The sequence below is a fragment of the Aptenodytes patagonicus genome, unplaced genomic scaffold (genome assembly GCF_965638725.1).
Source record: "Aptenodytes patagonicus unplaced genomic scaffold, bAptPat1.pri.cur scaffold_218, whole genome shotgun sequence".
Lineage (NCBI taxonomy): Eukaryota > Metazoa > Chordata > Aves > Sphenisciformes > Spheniscidae > Aptenodytes > Aptenodytes patagonicus.
Window position 1 is genome coordinate 43,115 of NW_027472153.1, and position 17,085 is coordinate 60,199.

Genomic DNA, 17,085 nt, shown 5'->3' on the forward strand with positions numbered 1-17,085 from the left:
AGGGTCCAAACCCCCACTTTTAGGGCCCCTAGCTGGATTTTTATGGTCCAGTGACTCACTGGTAGGGTTTTAATGCCTCTTTTAGGGTAGAAAGCCTCATTTTTAGGTTCTAAACCTGTACCTTTAGGGTACAACTCGTACATTCTAGGGTCCAAAGTCTCAGCTTTAAGGTCCAAAACTGACTACAGAGCCCAAATTCTCTTTTTCGGGGCCCAAAGCCTCATTTTTAGGGTCCAACACCTCATTTTATGGTCCAAATGCTCCTTTTAAGGCCCAAAGCCTCGTTTTTAAGGTCCAAACCTTCATCTTAGGAGCCAAACCCTCATTTTTAGGACCCAAACCCACATTGTTCTGGCCCAAAGCCTCAACTTGAGGGATCAAAGCCTCATTTTTGGATCCAAAGTCTCCTTTTAGATTCAAAAGTCTCATTTTTATGGTCCAAAGCCTCAGTTTTACTTTCCAAAGCCTCATTTTCAGGCTCCAAAGCAGCATTTTTAGGATCCAGCCAGTTGTTTTTATTGTCCAAGCTGCATCTTGAGTGTCCAAACCCTCATTTTTAGGGTCCAAACCCCTCCTTTAGGTCCCAAAGCCTCCTTTCTAGGTCCCCAAAGCCTCATTTTTAGGGTCTAACCTTCATTTATAAGTTCCAAGCCTTGCTTTTAAGGTCCAAAGACTCATTGTAAGGGCCCATAGCATTGTTTTTAAGGCCCAAAGTCTGATTTTGAAGGTCCAAAGCCTCCATTTGAGAGGCCAAAGCCTTATTTATAGGGTCCAAAGGCTCATTTTTGGGCCCCATCCCTCATTTTCAGCTTCCAAAGCCTCCTTTTTTGAGGGCCCAAAGCCTCCTTTTGAGCCTCCAAAGACCCATTTTTAGGCCGCTGTCGTGGTTTAACCTCAGTCGGCAACTGAGCACCACGCAGCCGCTCGCTCACTTCCCCGCCCCACCCCCACCCCGGTGGGATGGGGGAGAGAATTGGAAGAGCACAAGTGAGAAAAACTCATGGGTTGAGATAAAAACAGTTTAATAATTGAAATAAAATGATAATAATAATAATGATGTGATAATAATAATACTACACAAAGCAAGTGATGCACAGTACAATCACTCACCACCCGCCGACCGATGCCCAGCCAGTCCCTGAGCAGCGGCCCCCCCCTGCCAGGTTTCCCCAGTTTATGTACTGAGCATGACGTCACATGGTATGGAATGTCCCTTTGGCCAGTTTGGCTGTGCCCCCTCCCAGCTTCTTGTGCACCTGCAGCCTTCTCAGTCGGTAGAGCATGGGAAACTAAAAAGTCCTTGGCTAGTGTAAGCTTTACCTAGCAACAGCTAAAACGTGGGTGCGTCATCAACTTTGTTCTCATCCTAAATCCAAAACACTGTACCAGCTACGAGGAAGGAAATTAACTCTATCTATCCCTGCCGAAACCAGGACAGGTGCAAAGCCTTAGTTTTTGGCACCAAAGCATCATTTTAAGGCACAAAACCTACTTTCAGGGTTCAAAGCCTCACTTTCATTTCCAAAGCCCCATTTTTAGGGCCCAAAGCCCCATTCTTAAGGCCCAAACCCTCCTTTTGAGGGTACAAAGCCCTGTTTTACAGCTCGAAGCCTCCATTGGAGTGCCCAAAGCCCTACATTCAGGACCAAAGCTTCATTTCTGGGGGCCAGAGAGGAACCAATAGGTTCCCCCCTGTTGCAGGGTCCAAAGTGTCCTTTGTACCATCTGGCCCATCCTTTTTTGTGCCCAAAGCGCCATTTTTAGGGCCAAAAGCCTCATTTTTTAGGGTCCAAACCTGTCTTATTGCCCATAGCCTTTTTTTAGGGCCCACAGTTTCATTTTGAGGGTCCAAACCCTCATTTTTTCAGGCAGAAGGCCTCTTTTTAGGCTCCAAAGCTACATTTAGAGTGTCCAAATCCTCATGTTTGCTTTCCAAAGTCTTAGCTTTGCCTTCCAAAGCAATATTTTAGGCTCCAAAGCTTCATTTCTACGGTCCAAAGGCTCAGTTTTAGTTTGCAAAGTCTCCTTTTAGAGTCCAAAGCCGCTTTCTGTGTTTCTAAAGCCTCATTTTCAGGCTCCAAGGGCTCGGTTTTAGGATCCAGCCAGTCATTTTCAGGGTCCAAGCCACATCTGGAGTGTCCAAACCCTCATTTTTAGGGTCCAAACCCCTGTTTTAGGGCCCAATGCCACATTGTTATAGTCAAAAGCTTTGATTCCACAGTGAAATCCTCGTTTTTATCGTCCAAACCCTAATTTTAAAGGGTCCAAACTCTCATTGATAAGTTCCAAGCCCCATGCTTCAGGTTCAAAGGCTCATGTTGAGTGCCCACAGTGTAATTTTTAAGGCCCCAAGTCTGATTTTGAAGGTCCAAAGCCTCATTTTGAGAGTCCAAAGCCTTATTAATAGGGTCCAAGGGCTATTTTCAGCCCCAAACCCTCATTTTTAGCTTCCAAAGCCGCCTTTTTAGAGACCAAAGCCCTGTTTATCGGGTCCAAAGGCTCATTTTCGGGCCCAAAGCCTCATCTGTAGCTTCCAAAGCTGCCTTTTCTGGGACTAAAGCCTCATATTTAGGATCCAACACCTCATTTTATGGTCCAAATGCTCATTTTAAGACCCAAAGCCTCATTTTTATGGCCCAAAGCCTCACTTTTAGGGATCAAAGCCTCGTTTTAGGGTCCAAAGTCTCTTTTTAGGCTCCAAAACTTCATTTCTATGGTCCAAAGGCTCAGTTTCAGTTTGCAAAGTCTCCTTTTAGAGTCCAAAGCCGCTTTCTGTGTTTCCAAAGCCTCATTTTCAGGCTCCAAAGGCTCGGTTTTAGGATCCAGCCAGTCGTTTTCAGGGTCCAAGCCTGTCCTGGTTTCAGCAGGGATAGAGTTAATTTCCTTCCTAGTAGCTGGTACAGTGCTGTGTTTTGGATTTAGGGTGAGAACAATGTTGATAACTCACCGATGTTTTAGTTGTTGCTAGGTAGTGTTTACACTAGTGTCCTGGTTTCGGCAGGGATAGAGTTAATTTCTTTTCTAGTAGCTGGTACAGTGTTTTGGACTTAGGATGAGAACAAAGTTGATAACGCACCGATGTTTTAGTTGTTGCTAGGTAATGCTTACACTAGCCAAGGACTTTTCAGCTTCCCATGTTCTACCGACTGAGAAGGCTGAAGGTGCACAAGAAGCTGGGAGGGGGCACAGCCAAACTGGCCAAAGGGACATTCCATACCATGTGACGTCATGCTCAGTACATAAACTGGGGAAAGCTGGCCGGGGGGGCCGCTGCTCGGGGACTGGCTGGGCATCGGTCGGCGGGTGGTGAGCAATTGTACTGTGCATCACTTGCTTTGTGTATTATTATTATTATTATCATATTATTATTATTATAATCATTTTATTTCAATTATTAAACTGTTTTTATCTCAACCCACGAGTTTTTCTAACTTGTGCTCTTCCAATTCTCTCCCCCATCCCACCGGGTGGGGGGGGAGTGAGCGAGCGGCTGCGTGGTGCTTAGTTGCCGACTGAAGTTAAACCACGACAAGGACTTTTCAGCTTCCCATGCTCTACTGACTGAACAGGCTGGAGGTGCACAAGAAGCTGGGAGGGGGCACAGCCAGGACAGCTGACCGAAACTGGCCAAAGGGCTATTCCATACCATGTGACGTCATGCTCAGTATATAAAGCTGGGGGAAGAAGAAGGAAGGGGGGGACGTTCGGAGTGATGGCATTTGTCTTCCCAAGTAACCGTTACGCATGATGGAGCCCTGCTTTCCTGGAGATGGCTGAACACCTGCCTGCCGTTGGGAAGTAGTGAATGAATTCCTTGTTTTGCTTTGCTTGTGTGCGCAGCTTTTGCTTTACCTATTAAACTGTCTTTATCTCAACCCACGAGTTTTTCTCACTTTTACCCTTCTGATTCTCTCCTCCATCCCACTGGGTGGGGGGGAGTGAGCGAGCGGCTGTGTGGTGCTCAGTTGCCGACTGAGATTAAACCACGACAAAGCCACATCTGGAGTGTCCAAACCCTCATTTTTATGCTCCAAACCCTTCTGTTGGGCCCAATGCCATATTTTCAGGGTCCAAAGCTTTGATTCTAGAGTTGAAAGCTTCATTTTACATCCCACAGCCTCACTTTTAGTGTACAAACCCCCATTTACAAGTTCCAAACCCCACTTATAAGGTCCAGAGACTCATTTCCAGTGCCCAGAGCATCATTTTGAAGCACTGAAGTCTGATTTTGAAGGTCCAAAGCCTCAGTTTTAGAGTCCAAAGCCTTACTTCTAGGGCCCAAACCTGTCTTTAAGGAACAATAGCCTTTTTTTAGGACACACACTTTCATTTTTAGTGTCTAAGCCCTCACTTCTATGGCAGAAAACCTCATTTTAGGCTCCAAAGCCTCATTTCTATGGTCCAAAGGCTCCATTTCAGTTTACAAAGTCTCACTTTTAGAGTCCAAAGCTGCATTTTTCATCTCTGAAGCCTCATTTTCAGTCTCCAAAGCGGCATTTTTAGGATCCAGCCAGTCGTTTTCAGGGTCCAAGCCGCATCCTGAGTTTCCAAGCCCTCATTTTTATGGTCCAAATCCCTCTTTTAGGGCTCAAAGCTTCATTTTTAGGGTGCAAAGCTTTGATTCTAAAGTTCAAAATTTCCTTTTTATGGTCCAAAGCCTCATTTTTATGGTCGGTAGTTCCCACGTGTGCCCCAATACGAAGTTCAGCCCAGAATTTGTGACTTCCTGGGTTTGCTGCTGTAACAACCTGGACAATTGTGCTATTGCTCTGTATTTAGCACCCACACCCCGAGTGGATGGAGTCAGGCCCTCTCAGGAGACAGCTGAACCTTGCTCTCCCCCTTCGCCTTTTCTCCAGTATGGGCACCACTTGCATGCCTCCAGATTTCAGGACTTGTCTCCCACTTATGGCCCCCTGCAAGACTGCTCAGTACCTGGATTGCTTTGAAAAAAATTCATATATGCCAGTGTGGTGGGCTTCCCCGAGGTTGGACAGCACTGCCAAGAATCAGAGAAAGGTGAAGCCTCAGCATGGCTCAGGCACAGAGGATGCAGAAGGACCGTGCAGGTTCCCTCTGAGCCCGTGCCTGATCCGTCAGTGAATCCCTTTGGACCTCAGTTCACAGGAGGGTTCCCCCTCTGTTGTGCCTAGGGCCCCTAGGGACTCACGGCAAGCTCTGGGATGCAGGTACTGAGGGAGGCACATTCGATCAAGAGTCACATTTCCCATCATCTGCTGAGCGCGGTTCAGATGGCCTCGTTCCCAAAATGGCAAAGTGCTGAAGTTCCTGTGAACTGGGTGTGGTGGGAGGTGAGCAATATCTCGCTGCATGCACAGAGGGTTACGAGTGTCTCTCTGACACACTGCTGGCAATAACCTCCACACACCAGAGACAAGAGTCGCCCTCAGAGAGCTGTTCCTGGCATCTTCTAGAACACTTTCTCTGTACTGAGAGCTTCAGGTTTGGCTGCTGACACCATGTGCAATAGCGGGCACTGGGAGAAGAGCCTGCAGGCACACACACATACTGCGTATGGGAGTGCACAGGCACTCAGGTCAGCAGCCGGGCCGATTGGGTGACACGGGGTGCTCCGCACAGGAGGAGGAGCGCTGGGACGAGGTACTTGTAAAGCCCAGCAAGGCAGCCTAGAACAATGTATAAAGTCTTTTCTGCATGGCTCCTGTACCCTCCAGTCGCAACTGCAGAGCAGAGTTGTGATAAGACTGGCTTTGTGGTCTGCCCTTTGTGTCATCTGACATGCTCCGAGAAGACCCTCACAAGTCAGACTTCACGGCAGCCTTAACGGGATCTGCTGTATTTGGCCACCGTGACTTTAGATGTATTCCAAAGGTGTTCCTCCCCTTTGTTGACAGTCTGCAAAGCTTAACCTCCTTCTTTTTACATCATCATCATCATCACCATCATCATCATCATCATCATTATTATTATTGTTATTGTTATTATTATTTCATTGTATTCTGTTCCATTTTTAATGCCTCCCTTGTTACTAATATCACATTCCTTCCACTCCCTCTCCCACCTAGCCCTGCTCCAGCTTCCTGCTCATTTACCATCTCCGATGTCTGGGGTGGGAGGCACTGCTCCAGCCCCACAGCCTCTGCCACCACGTCAGCCCTCCTTGATGTGCTCAGCGCTGGACGGCCATCCTTCCCAGCACCTCCTTCCCTCTCTGCCCAGTCCATCCTGACTGAGGGCAGCATCCCAAGCAAGCTCAAGGACAACCCTTCACACCTCAAGGCGCACCAGCACGTCCCCATTCTGGTGGATGAAAGCCTTGTTGACAGCCCCAGCTGGGAAACCAGGCTGATGCTGGGACGAAGGGGACCCTCACTGGAGTGCAGGTCTCTGACAGCTTCTCTCACAGATCCAGCACTGCTCCCAGCTCTGCGCATTGTAACTCGACGGAGGCAGACAAAACAGCCAAGGGCTCACTGCTTTTGGCCAAAGTATATTTATTATTTATTCTAAAAATCATCATCTTCTGATGTACAGTATCCCTGTTGGTACTGGTAACAGGGACACCAGAAGGGGTTAGGCTGAGGTGAGTCCAGTGAAATGCAGGTGTCCAGTGAAGAGGCACCATCAGTGAGAGAGCAGCTGGGACAAGTGGGCAGAGGTGAGGGGTCTGCGTTCATGCTCCTGTACAGCTGGGCGAGCTCTGCTGCAAAGATCCACGGTGACGGGCTGGAGCTGTTGTTGAAAATCTCATTTGCTTGGGCTACCTCACCCTTTTTTGTTCCTTCTCCCAACTCTGCTTTGCCTGTATCTCTAGTCTGATCTTCCCTTTTCCAGGCAGAGTCAGTATCGGCTTGTCCCGCTGCTTCTTCGTCTCTCTGGGTCCTTCTGTACAAATGGGTTTCAGAAAAGACTACTCGTTGATACGCATTAAGAGGCCAGTTAAAAAGATCTTACAGCAGAAATCTCAGCAGAGTACTGCCAGCAGCTGCCTTGGCACTCCAGGATACTCTAACTGCAAATACCCCATTGACAACTGCAGCAATATACAACTCTGGGGAAAAGCCAACTCACGGGTCTCTCTTCCTCCGCCGTGAAATGACTATGCAAGATACCACTATCCCAGACAGCAGCACACCCAAGGCTGCCACCGTCACTGGGATATAGTACTTGCGCAGCTCTTCACGATCAGCAGCCTCAGCCTTTTTCCCAGCGTCTGCCCCTGGAGGAGAAGAGACAATGCCACACGTTACTGTGCTACGGATAATCTCAGAGTGTGCTTCACATGCCCAAGAGATTCTCCTTTTCAGTGGTTGGTGCCTCTGGCTCTGGTGTCTTAGCACCAGAGGACAAGAAGGGTCGTTTAAACTTCTCATGGAGAAGAGCCTGCGTGCCAGCGAGCAGCTGCACCAGCGCTACCCGTCTGTTCCTCCGGGCTGCAGGCCAGGGCTGTGTGCTGGGGACCTGCGGTTCATCCAAGGAGAGCACTGCAGGGATGCAACAGAAATGCTCCTGTTTTCCCAAGCGGACATCTCCCGAGCACTCCCCTCCAGGACGTCCCCGCGGCTGAAAGACAGGATCCAGCCCACGGGCTATTGCCTGGCTCCTGCGGTGCCACCTTCTCGTCACCCCCAGCCCCGATGCACACGCTGGGGGAAGGCTGGCCCCGGGACAGCGTCGTGCAGGGCTGGGTTGTAGCTCTCAGGTGGCCTCATTCCCAAAAGGGCAAAGTTCCTAAATTCCTGGGAAGTGGGTGTGGTGGGAGGTGAGCAATCCCTAACCACATCCAGAGAGGTCTATGAGTGTCTCTCTGGCACGCTGCTGGCAATAATCTCCACACACCAGAGACGACAGTCGTCCTCAGAGAGCCACTCCTGGCTTCTTTGACAACACCTTCTCTGCACTAACACCCAGGTTTGGCTGCCGGCATGACATGCAAGAGTGGGCTCCGGGGGAAAAGCCTGCAGGCACACAGTGATTCTGACTGGTGACAGCGGGTGACCACAGGACAGCAATTACCTGGCGTGCCGGCTTCTTGCATTGCCTCTCTCTCTTCATCTGAGACTGGCACTGTGTGACTGCTTCCCTTCTGAAAGGCCTGCTTCTGCAGAGTCTCACGGTCCGTCTCTTTAGAAAGAAAGCAGGACAGTTTAATGAGAAGTAAGCGTTCCTCATCAGGAGCACGATACCTTCAGGAGGCAATACTCTCCAAACACGTTAATAAAGCTTAGAAACAAAGCCTGGGCTTTTGGGGGTGCATCTAGTCCAAACACTGTGTCATTCATAGAGAAAAAATTAAGCACGTGACACTTCTCACTTTACCAACACAGACAGCAAAACCTGACCTGCTGGGAAACCAGGAAACTGCATGCGATCTTCTTGCTCCCATTACATGTAGTGCATTTTTGGCAAACTGCAAGATGATGCTAAATTACTTCCTTCAAAGAGGATGGGAAAAAGCTGCAGCCAGTTCAGCTGGGGAAAGAGCCCTTCTGAGAAGCACGTCCCACCATGCCAGCTCCATCACACGGGAAGGGTAACAGACACACACGGTGGACGGAACCCCAAGCTCTTGCAACCATGTTCTGGGCAATTTCACAAGCGGCAGTGAAGAGCCCACTGTCCCCCAAAACAAGAGGAAAACCACAGCCAAGTTTTCTGAAATGCAACTAGAAACAGAGAGCTAAACCACCCACGACTGAATTAACCGAATGAACCACTCAAGGCCGCCTTCAAGTTAGGTGTCCAGCATCAAGCTGGGTGTCCAGCTCCGACCCACCCCTGACCCCGAGGTGTCACCGAGAGTCTGCAGACATCAAGGACAGCAGTGCGGCTGGACCAGGCTGTGAAGCCTGGGCTGCTCCGATCCTGGCCAGGGGATCGATCCTGCCTGTAGGCCAGGCAAAGCCTGCCAGTCCCAGTGACACAAATCTGCCTGCGCATCCTCTCCGCCACCCAAGGGCCCTCTCCCCTCCAGCAACTGGCAGGGTGCTGGCCCTCTCATGGCTCACGAGCTATTAGCTCCTCCGCAAGTCCCTCACGCACTCTGGGAGCACCACCAACAGTCACACTCGTCCCACCACAGCTATCGGTCTGCAGGCTGAAAATCAATCACAGACAGAAATGCCTACGAAATCAGCATCTGCACCTGACTTCCAACATTAGGAAAGGGCAGCCAAGACTTCTTGGGACATCATTCCTGCCTGGAACTTGCCCATGGGCTGCGCATGAGCTGAACACAAATTCAGCACACGCCAGTTCCTGACATCTGGATACCAGCATCTGCACAAAGCAGCTCTGGCCAGCAGTGGTACAACTAGGGCAGCAGCTGTCCCTGGGGCTCAGCTTGAACCACAACTGGTAGCAGATGCCGTGCTGGACCATCTCTGTGGCTCACCAGCCCATGCAAGGCGTGAAATCGAGTGTCACTGCAGCGAGGCTCTGACTGATCCTTTCCTGCCGTGTAGGCTACAGCACGTCCATACATGAATCTAAAACCTCAGCTTCCCAAGTCGTACGGTTAACAGAGTGAAATATACTAACCAGGGGCTGCTTTCTCCAAGTCTTTCAGGATTTCCTTTGGAACTTCAGATACCTTTTGGGAATACTTCCCTATTTTAGCTTTAGACTTTCCCCTTGAGGACACTAACAGAAAGCATGAAGGTAAATGTCACATGAATAAAATATTGAAAATGAGTGCTTATTCTGTGAAGTCAATAAAGACTGACTACTCACCCTTGGGATGCCAGCTGGGATCCAGCACGGGATTCAGCCAAGAAAAAGCCCTCCCTCTGGCCACATCTGCAACCAAACACCCACGAGAAGTTACCATCACACGTTCTGATCTACATCGTCACAACTGAATAGCAGAACACATAAGGGGGTCACGTAATGACATGGCACACCCATGCAGGTCTGTAGTCTCACACCTGCAGAGGCACCTGCCTGACTTTGGACTTTGAGCTGGCAGCTCTCAAAGGAAGTAAAAAGCCTTGACATACCCACACGACTTCCCTGCGGGTCAGTCCTGGAACCCAGCCAAGAAGCTGGATAACCATCGTCTGCAACCACATCCGTAAACGAACACAGGACAGAGCAGGTCCCGTGCAATATTTCAATATACTTCTTCAGATCTGAACGACAGTGAACGCAGTTCAAACACGGGACTACTCCAGAGCATTCCACTCTCCCTTCCGCTCAGGAGCATCTTGCAAACATTTACCAGGTGCCTGCAGTGGCCACTAAGCAGGCATGGAGCTGTCCGGAGAAAGAACTCCCTGGAGCTCACACCAGCTCTAAACTCAACCCCAGCGTGCCTGCTGGCTTTGCAGCAGGCGCTGGAAGCAGTGCAGGGGTGGAGCAGCTGGCAAAGACAGCTTTGCAAGGCAGAGCCCCCCGGGGCACATCACTGAGCTGGACCCATTTCCAAAGCTGCGGAGGGGCCTGATGACCTCTTGGCTGGGACCTGGCAGCTTTCAAACTACTGTCTCCAGGCCACGTGCAACACCCCTCAAGCACCAGACGGACAAACATAGGGCCACTCAGGGCCTTCTTACCAGGAGACCTCTCACGCACACAAAAGGAAGCCCGCACTAAAGTGGGAGCATGTAGCACCAGAGGAAAAAATGATTATTCTTGTAGAGAAGAGCCTGCTGGCCACTGGAAGGCTGAACTATCTGGGATGCCCTCTGGGATGCCCCCCAGGCTCAGGAACAGGATTCCCCTGAGTGGCTTGATCAACATGGACTGCAGGAACCAAACAGGTAATCAAACACAGGTGAGAAGAGTTTCCACTGCACGTTGTGATCTACTTCTTCCTTAGTCACCTGCAGTGACTGGAAGCGGGTGAGGTAAATGACACGGGACACGTACAAAGGTGTAGGTTCCCACAGCTAAAAAGGAACATGGGTGACCTTTTTGCCAAGACCTAGCAGCTCTTCAGGTAAAGAAATATTCATGACTCATCTGTGCAACACCCCCAAGGCACAAAAAGCTCTTGGAAGGCCTTAAGAGGATCTTAGGTAAAATTGCACATGAATAACCTATTAAAACCTAAGTGCTTACTCCCTCAAGCAGACAGACATTGGCAACTTACCTCTGGGACGCCCCCAAGGCTCATAACCAGGATCCAGCTGAGAAGCTCGATAAGCACTGCCAATGCCATCATCTGGAATCAAGCACAGATCAGAGAAGTTTCCATGCACGCAGAGGAAGGAGGAAACTGGAGGAAAAAGTGATCGTCCATGCTTCTCGTGGAGAAGAGCCTGTGAAAGGCTGCACCAGCACTACCCCTGCACATTCCTGCGGGCTGGGGACCTGCGGTTCATCCAAGGGGAGCAGGGCTGCAGGACTAGAGCAGAAACACTCCTGTTTTCCTGAGCGGAAATCTCCTGAGCACGCCTCTCTGGGATGTGCAGCATGGCACGGGGTTGGGTGACAGGGAGGGCCCCATGGGGACTCAGCACCAGGTTTCTTACCCCACGCCGCCACTCCCGCCCCCCCTGCTCACTCTGAAAATGTCCCTGAAGCAGCCCCAGCCCCTCTACGCCTCTACACAGGGCGTCTGCCCCCCCCTGCCCACACCGTGGTGCCTGCCTGGCTCGCCCGGCCCGGCCCAGCCCAGCTGCTCTCCTGGGCCCAGCCCTAGCCCTGGCCCCACTGCCGCCCCGCTGAGGTGTGGTGGATGCCATGACGCACTGCTCGGGGCTGGGTGCTGGCCCCCTGCCTGCCTACCTGCTCCCTGCACTCGTCTTGGAGCAGCCTGGGCATCCCAGGCTTGCAGGGCCACCAGGAGGAGGAGGAGGAGGAGGTGGGTGAGAACCATGGCCCCCCACATTCGCACCATGCTGCTGCCGCTGCTGCTGCTGCCGCCACTGCTGGAGCATTGCCTGCAGCTGGCGTGGCACAGCACATCAAAGCGGGGCTCTGTGACCACATGGCCCCATCGGGCCACACCCTCTGCCAGGCCTCCCCGACGTACACCCGTTGCCAGTGAATTACTGAATCTGCACACTATTGCATTTCCTTGTTCTACACGAGTGTGGAAGGAGCAGAAGTGGAGAAGGGTGGACCTATTTTGGGAGGCAGCACTGCGTACGGCAGTGCACAGGCCCTCAGGTCTTGCTTCCCAGAAATCAATCAATATCAAAAGCTCTGAGGGAAGACTGCATAAAAAAGCCAATTTCAAGTGCCTTTACTTGCTACTATTTTTGTCAGGCAGCGTTCTATGAAGAAATTAGCTTTTCCCGCTAGTTTTGCTACAGCTTCATTACCTTTAAAGACATCAATTCTTACCTCTGCTACTCCAATACAGCCTCACAGCCCAGCAAAATCATACTTCAGGTAGGAAACCTTCACCATACAAAGACGGGCACGCTACAGGCATACGTTACTCTCAGAAAACAGACTCTTTCAACCACTCTTCCACTTGCTTACCGAAGTTGAGAGCGCCTTAGAAAACAACAAAAAAGCAGGGTTCTTATTCACATTTTATGGAGCCCATTCTATCAGCTGTTCAACATTAAGTCCAACTCCAGTCTGAACCCCAGAATAAGAAATGCCATCTTACAATTTCCAGGGAAAGGAAGGGCTTTGAAGTGGTAAGATCAGAAAACGTTCGTGAAAGCAGAGTCATGCAAGTACACATCCCTTATCACAGACCACCTACCCCGTTACCTAAGTCATGTCCTCAGCTAATTTGCAGCCACTGACATCTGGAAAATAGCACTCAGTCTCTTGTTCATTAGTGCTGAGCACGTAGGTTGGAATTGGAGCTGGGAAGAAAACCATATGCAGCCAGTCTGGCTTCATTTGAGTACATTAGGACAACTTCAGTTCACATTTACTAGGAAGCACAGCAGGTCCCATCCGTCCCTCCAGACCCCAACACCAGTCCTGTGCAGCGTCCCGAGGAGCAGTAAGAGCAGAACAAGAAACCTTCTTTCAAAATAAGGCCCACAGCCTGCTCTTTCAACAAGATGCATAGAGCAGCAGCTGAGAATAACCTCTGCTTTAACTACACCTAGCTCTGCCATCTACATAAGGAGACCAGCTCCTAAATGATCCCCAGCCGTAGAAACACAGATCTTCCCTAGGGCAATGCTAAAGGAAATACCAGAGCACGGGGACACCTGGTCATTCAATTTAAGCTGAGGGGGAGAAGGACAGAGGACTAGAAAGAAACAAATCAGACAAGAGAGAAGACAGAGGAGCCGAGAGAGAAAGAAACATACAGGGAAAAGGCTAGAGAGATGGAGAAATGAAGACAAATAGGGACGAGGAGCCCTGACAAGACACGGAGAAAGAAAAAGTAGGGTCGAGGAGCAGGACAGAGGGGCAGTGGCGGGGGGAGGACAAGAAGGAGGAAGAGGGGATAGAGAAAGACAGGGACAGGGAGCAGGATGTACAGATGGAGAGAGAAAAAGAAGGACAGGGAACAGAACAAAAGGACTGAGAAATAAAGAGAGGGTAAGATCTGGATGAAGAGACCAAGAAGGCGGGGGCGGAAATAGCAATGAGCTATTGCAAATAGCAATGAGCTCCCTTGAGCTAGGACAAAGGGAAAGACAGGCAAAAAATAAGAGACATGGAGCAGGACACAGATGGAGGTAAAGAAGCCTGGACTGGGCAGCAGGAGAGAGAGATGAAGACCAAAAAACCAGCACTGGGCTGCAGGACAAAGATGGAGTGAGGAATAGCAGCGACAGGGAGCAGGACAGAGTGAGAAAGAGAGTGGAAAACCTGAAGCGTGAGCAGGACAGAAAAATAGGGCGGGGGAGAGACAGGGAGAAGGACAGAGAAACGGAGAGGGAATGAGAGGGGCAGGGAGCAGGACAGAGAGATGGAGCAGAAAGGGGAAAAGCGATGGGCAGCAGGACAAAGGGGAGGAGAGACAAGGACAGGGAGCAGGACAAAGGGATGGCAGAGGAAAAAAATAGTGACGGGCTGCAGGACTGAGATGGAGGAATTAAAGACACAGGGAGCAAGAGAGAGTGACAGAGAGAGAGAAAAGGAACAGGGGGCAGGACAGCATTGGAGGACAAACCCAACTGTGATGGGCAGCGGGACAGAGAGATGGAGAAAGAAAAAACAGAGCAAGAGAGAGATGAAAGAAGGAGCAGCCAGCTGGACAAGGGGATATAGTGAGAAAGGATGGGACAGGGAAGGGGACAGAGAGAGAAAGACAGAAAAGAGAAAAAGGACAGAAGGACAGCAAGAGGGAAAAAGGGACGGGGATCTGGACAGAGCTGGAGAAAGAAGCAGCAGGGAAAGAGGAAAAGAGGCAGGGAGAGGGAGCCGGAAAGAGAAAGGAAAATAAGGGACAGGGACAGGATAGAGATTGCAAAAAAAGCCTGGGGCGGGCAGCAAGACAGAGAGGGAGTAAAAAAAGAACACAGGCAGGGATAGGGGCAGGGAGCAGGACAGAGGGATATAGCAAGAAACAATGGGGCAGGGAGCAGGACAGACCAACAGACAAGAATAACGACAAAGAGGAAGAGAAAACCAAGGCCGGTGAGCAGCCCAGAGAGCTGGAGAAAGGGAGAGGGGTATCAGGAGCCCTGCAGAGAGATGGAGGAGGGTGGGGGGAATGGTCAGGGAGCAGCAGAGAGGGACAGAGAGAGGGGAGGTGAACAGGAAGGAGGACAGGGACAGTGGGATACAGAATGAAAAAACAGCGGCAGTGAACAGGACAGAGCAGTGGAGAGAGAGAAAGAAAGAAGCAGAAGGAATGAGGGAGAGGGGAGGACAAGGACAGGGAGCAGGACATACAGGCAGAAAGAGACAAAAGACGGGGAACAGGCCAGAGAGACTATGGGGGGAAAGAGAGGGATGCAGATCAGGACAAAGAGATGGAGAAGGAAAAAACCACGATGGCCTGCAGGACAGAGAGAGACAGGAAAAAAGAGGCACAGGGGGCAGGAAAGAGGGGCGATGAGGAAGGGAAAGGGAAAGGTAGGATGAGAGAGGGAGGCACTTGGAGAAAAGAGAAAGGCGGGACAGGGAGCAGAGCACAATAATAGAGAGGAAGAGAGGCACAGAGGAGCAAGAAAAATTACACAGAGGGAAAGGGGAGGGGTCAGGGAGGTACTGAGATGCAGAAGAGGGGTGACATGGCCCCAAGGGCCCAGGACTCACTGGAGCTCTGACTCCCTGCTCCGCCAGGCAAATTTTACAGTTCAGGCACTTCTTTCCATGTCTGTCTTTTCTTCCCTTCCTCTTCTGTAGCTCCAGTTGCTTGCCTGTCCTCCACCTAAGAGAACGTATTGGTGTCTCACAGCTCAAACAACATGAGGCTTCCTGGATACACAGCCATGCACACGCACGCACACACACACCACATGGCCGTACTGTAATTTTCCTTCCTTATACCCCGCGGTGCACGTTGGCGATCTGGTCTGCTGAGGACTACTCAGAGGGACCCTTCCTCACCCAGAGAGGCCAGCTGCCTCTTGCCTGCAGCTGGAGGCAGCAGCTGGCGGGATCCCCTTCACTTCATTCTCCAGCTGCTTTACCTTTTTCTGGCTTCTTCAGCTTCAGCCGCGGCAGCTCCTCTGCAAAGCCAGTAGTTGTCCACGTGTCCCTTTTCGCCCGCGCCGCCAGGAGAGCAAGGCCAGAGACAGCCCACGCAAACCAGAGCCAGATGCAGCCTGAGAGGCCCTGGCCCTCACCTCAGCCGAGCCACAGCTGGAGCAGAGACTGCACCTCCCGAGAGCAACATGGCTGCCTGGCAGCCCTGTGCCCCAGGCCTACAGCTCCCAGCATGCTGCGGGGTGCTCCTTCCTGCCGTCTGATCCTGCGGGGACACCGTCCCCCCCGGCCCGGCCCCGCCCCCCCGAGGCCCCGGCCATCTGCCCCGGAGCTGCCCAGGCCCAGGCCCCGGAGCCCAGGTGGAGCAGGGAGGAGGGGGAGGAGAGGGGGAGAGAGCGGCAGAGAGGGGTGGGGCAGGGTGGTGGGGTGGCCAGGGAGGGATGGGAGACAGAGAGAGGGACGGGAGACGGAGAGAGGGACGAGGAGAACAGGGGGGAGCTGGGCAGGGAGTGGAGGAAGGAGAAATACTGGTGAGGAGCCGGCACAAGGCTAGAGAGGGAAAGAGATGGAGGGAGGGGGGACAGCGGGGAGCAGGAAGAAAAACAGCGATAAGCAGCCAGAGAGAGGGAGAGAGAGAGAAGGAGAAGGGCAGGAAGGAGGGCAGAGGGACGGTCAGACACAGGCAGGGTGAGGGAGCGGGACAGGGGGGCAGAGAGACAGAAGAGGCAGCAGGAGAGGGGAGTGACAGAGAAATGGGAGAGGGAGCAGGACAGAGGGACAGAGGGGAAAGGGTGAGAGGGAAAAGGAAAGGGAGAGAGGAAGAGAGAGGCCGGGAGAGAGAGCAGGACACAGAGCAAGAGAAGGACAGGAAAGTGATGGAAAACAAGGAATGTATTTGGTTAATTAAGGCTATATAATTTATGATACATATAGCTTCTTATATATACTCTGACATGTGTTTAATAAGGAACAGATGTTTGCGTAAATCATTAACTATGTCCTTCTGAAGACAAAAGAACACAGGAACCACAAAACAACCTTAAGATTAGATAATGAGACGATCCGACAAGTGGAGAGGAACATCCCAACAGTCAACAACATAGTTAAAGATAAGGACAAAAAATATTCAAGGATCAGCAGAAACCTGGTGCCAACTAGGTGAAAGGGGATGAGGAAGACTACCAGCCTTCATCGGAACGACCCCAGCCCCGAATTATTTAGAAGATCTGCGCAGGTGCAACTAATTAGCATAAGAAGCGGGGGTAGGCGTGGTCAGATAATAAATATGTATAGGCATTATTAGAATATTCATTATTCAATTGTATAAATATAATGTGACTTTTGTCGTAGGCATGCACGATAGGCGGAGAGATCCCCCGTGCATCCAGCGCGCTGCAAATAAAGAATATACTACTCGAACGAATTCGTGAAACAAAAGAATGCAGAGAGACTGAGAAACGGGGATGTGGATGAGGACCAGGAGGCGGAGAAGGACAGAACAGCGATGGCGGCCAGGATGGAGACGGAGGAAGAGCAAAAGGGGATGGGGAGCAGCACGGAGGCCCAGAGAGAAGAGAG

The 17,085-nt window shown here is 51.1% G+C and overlaps 1 protein-coding gene across 1 annotated transcript; it reads right to left on the reverse strand.

Annotated features, from left to right (window-relative positions):
- Nucleotides 1-5,431: 5,431 nt before the first annotated feature.
- LOC143173753 (uncharacterized) lies at nt 5,432-15,697 on the reverse strand. The gene is made up of 8 exons (XM_076363905.1): nt 15,648-15,697; nt 15,492-15,559; nt 11,075-11,146; nt 9,715-9,780; nt 7,999-8,106; nt 7,054-7,201; nt 6,670-6,867; nt 5,432-5,510 (listed from the first exon to the last, which is right to left on the reverse strand). The coding sequence occupies exons 1-8, from the start codon at nt 15,695-15,697 to the stop codon at nt 5,432-5,434; spliced, it is 789 nt and encodes a 262-aa protein (XP_076220020.1).
- Between the last annotated feature and the right edge of the window lie 1,388 nt (nt 15,698-17,085).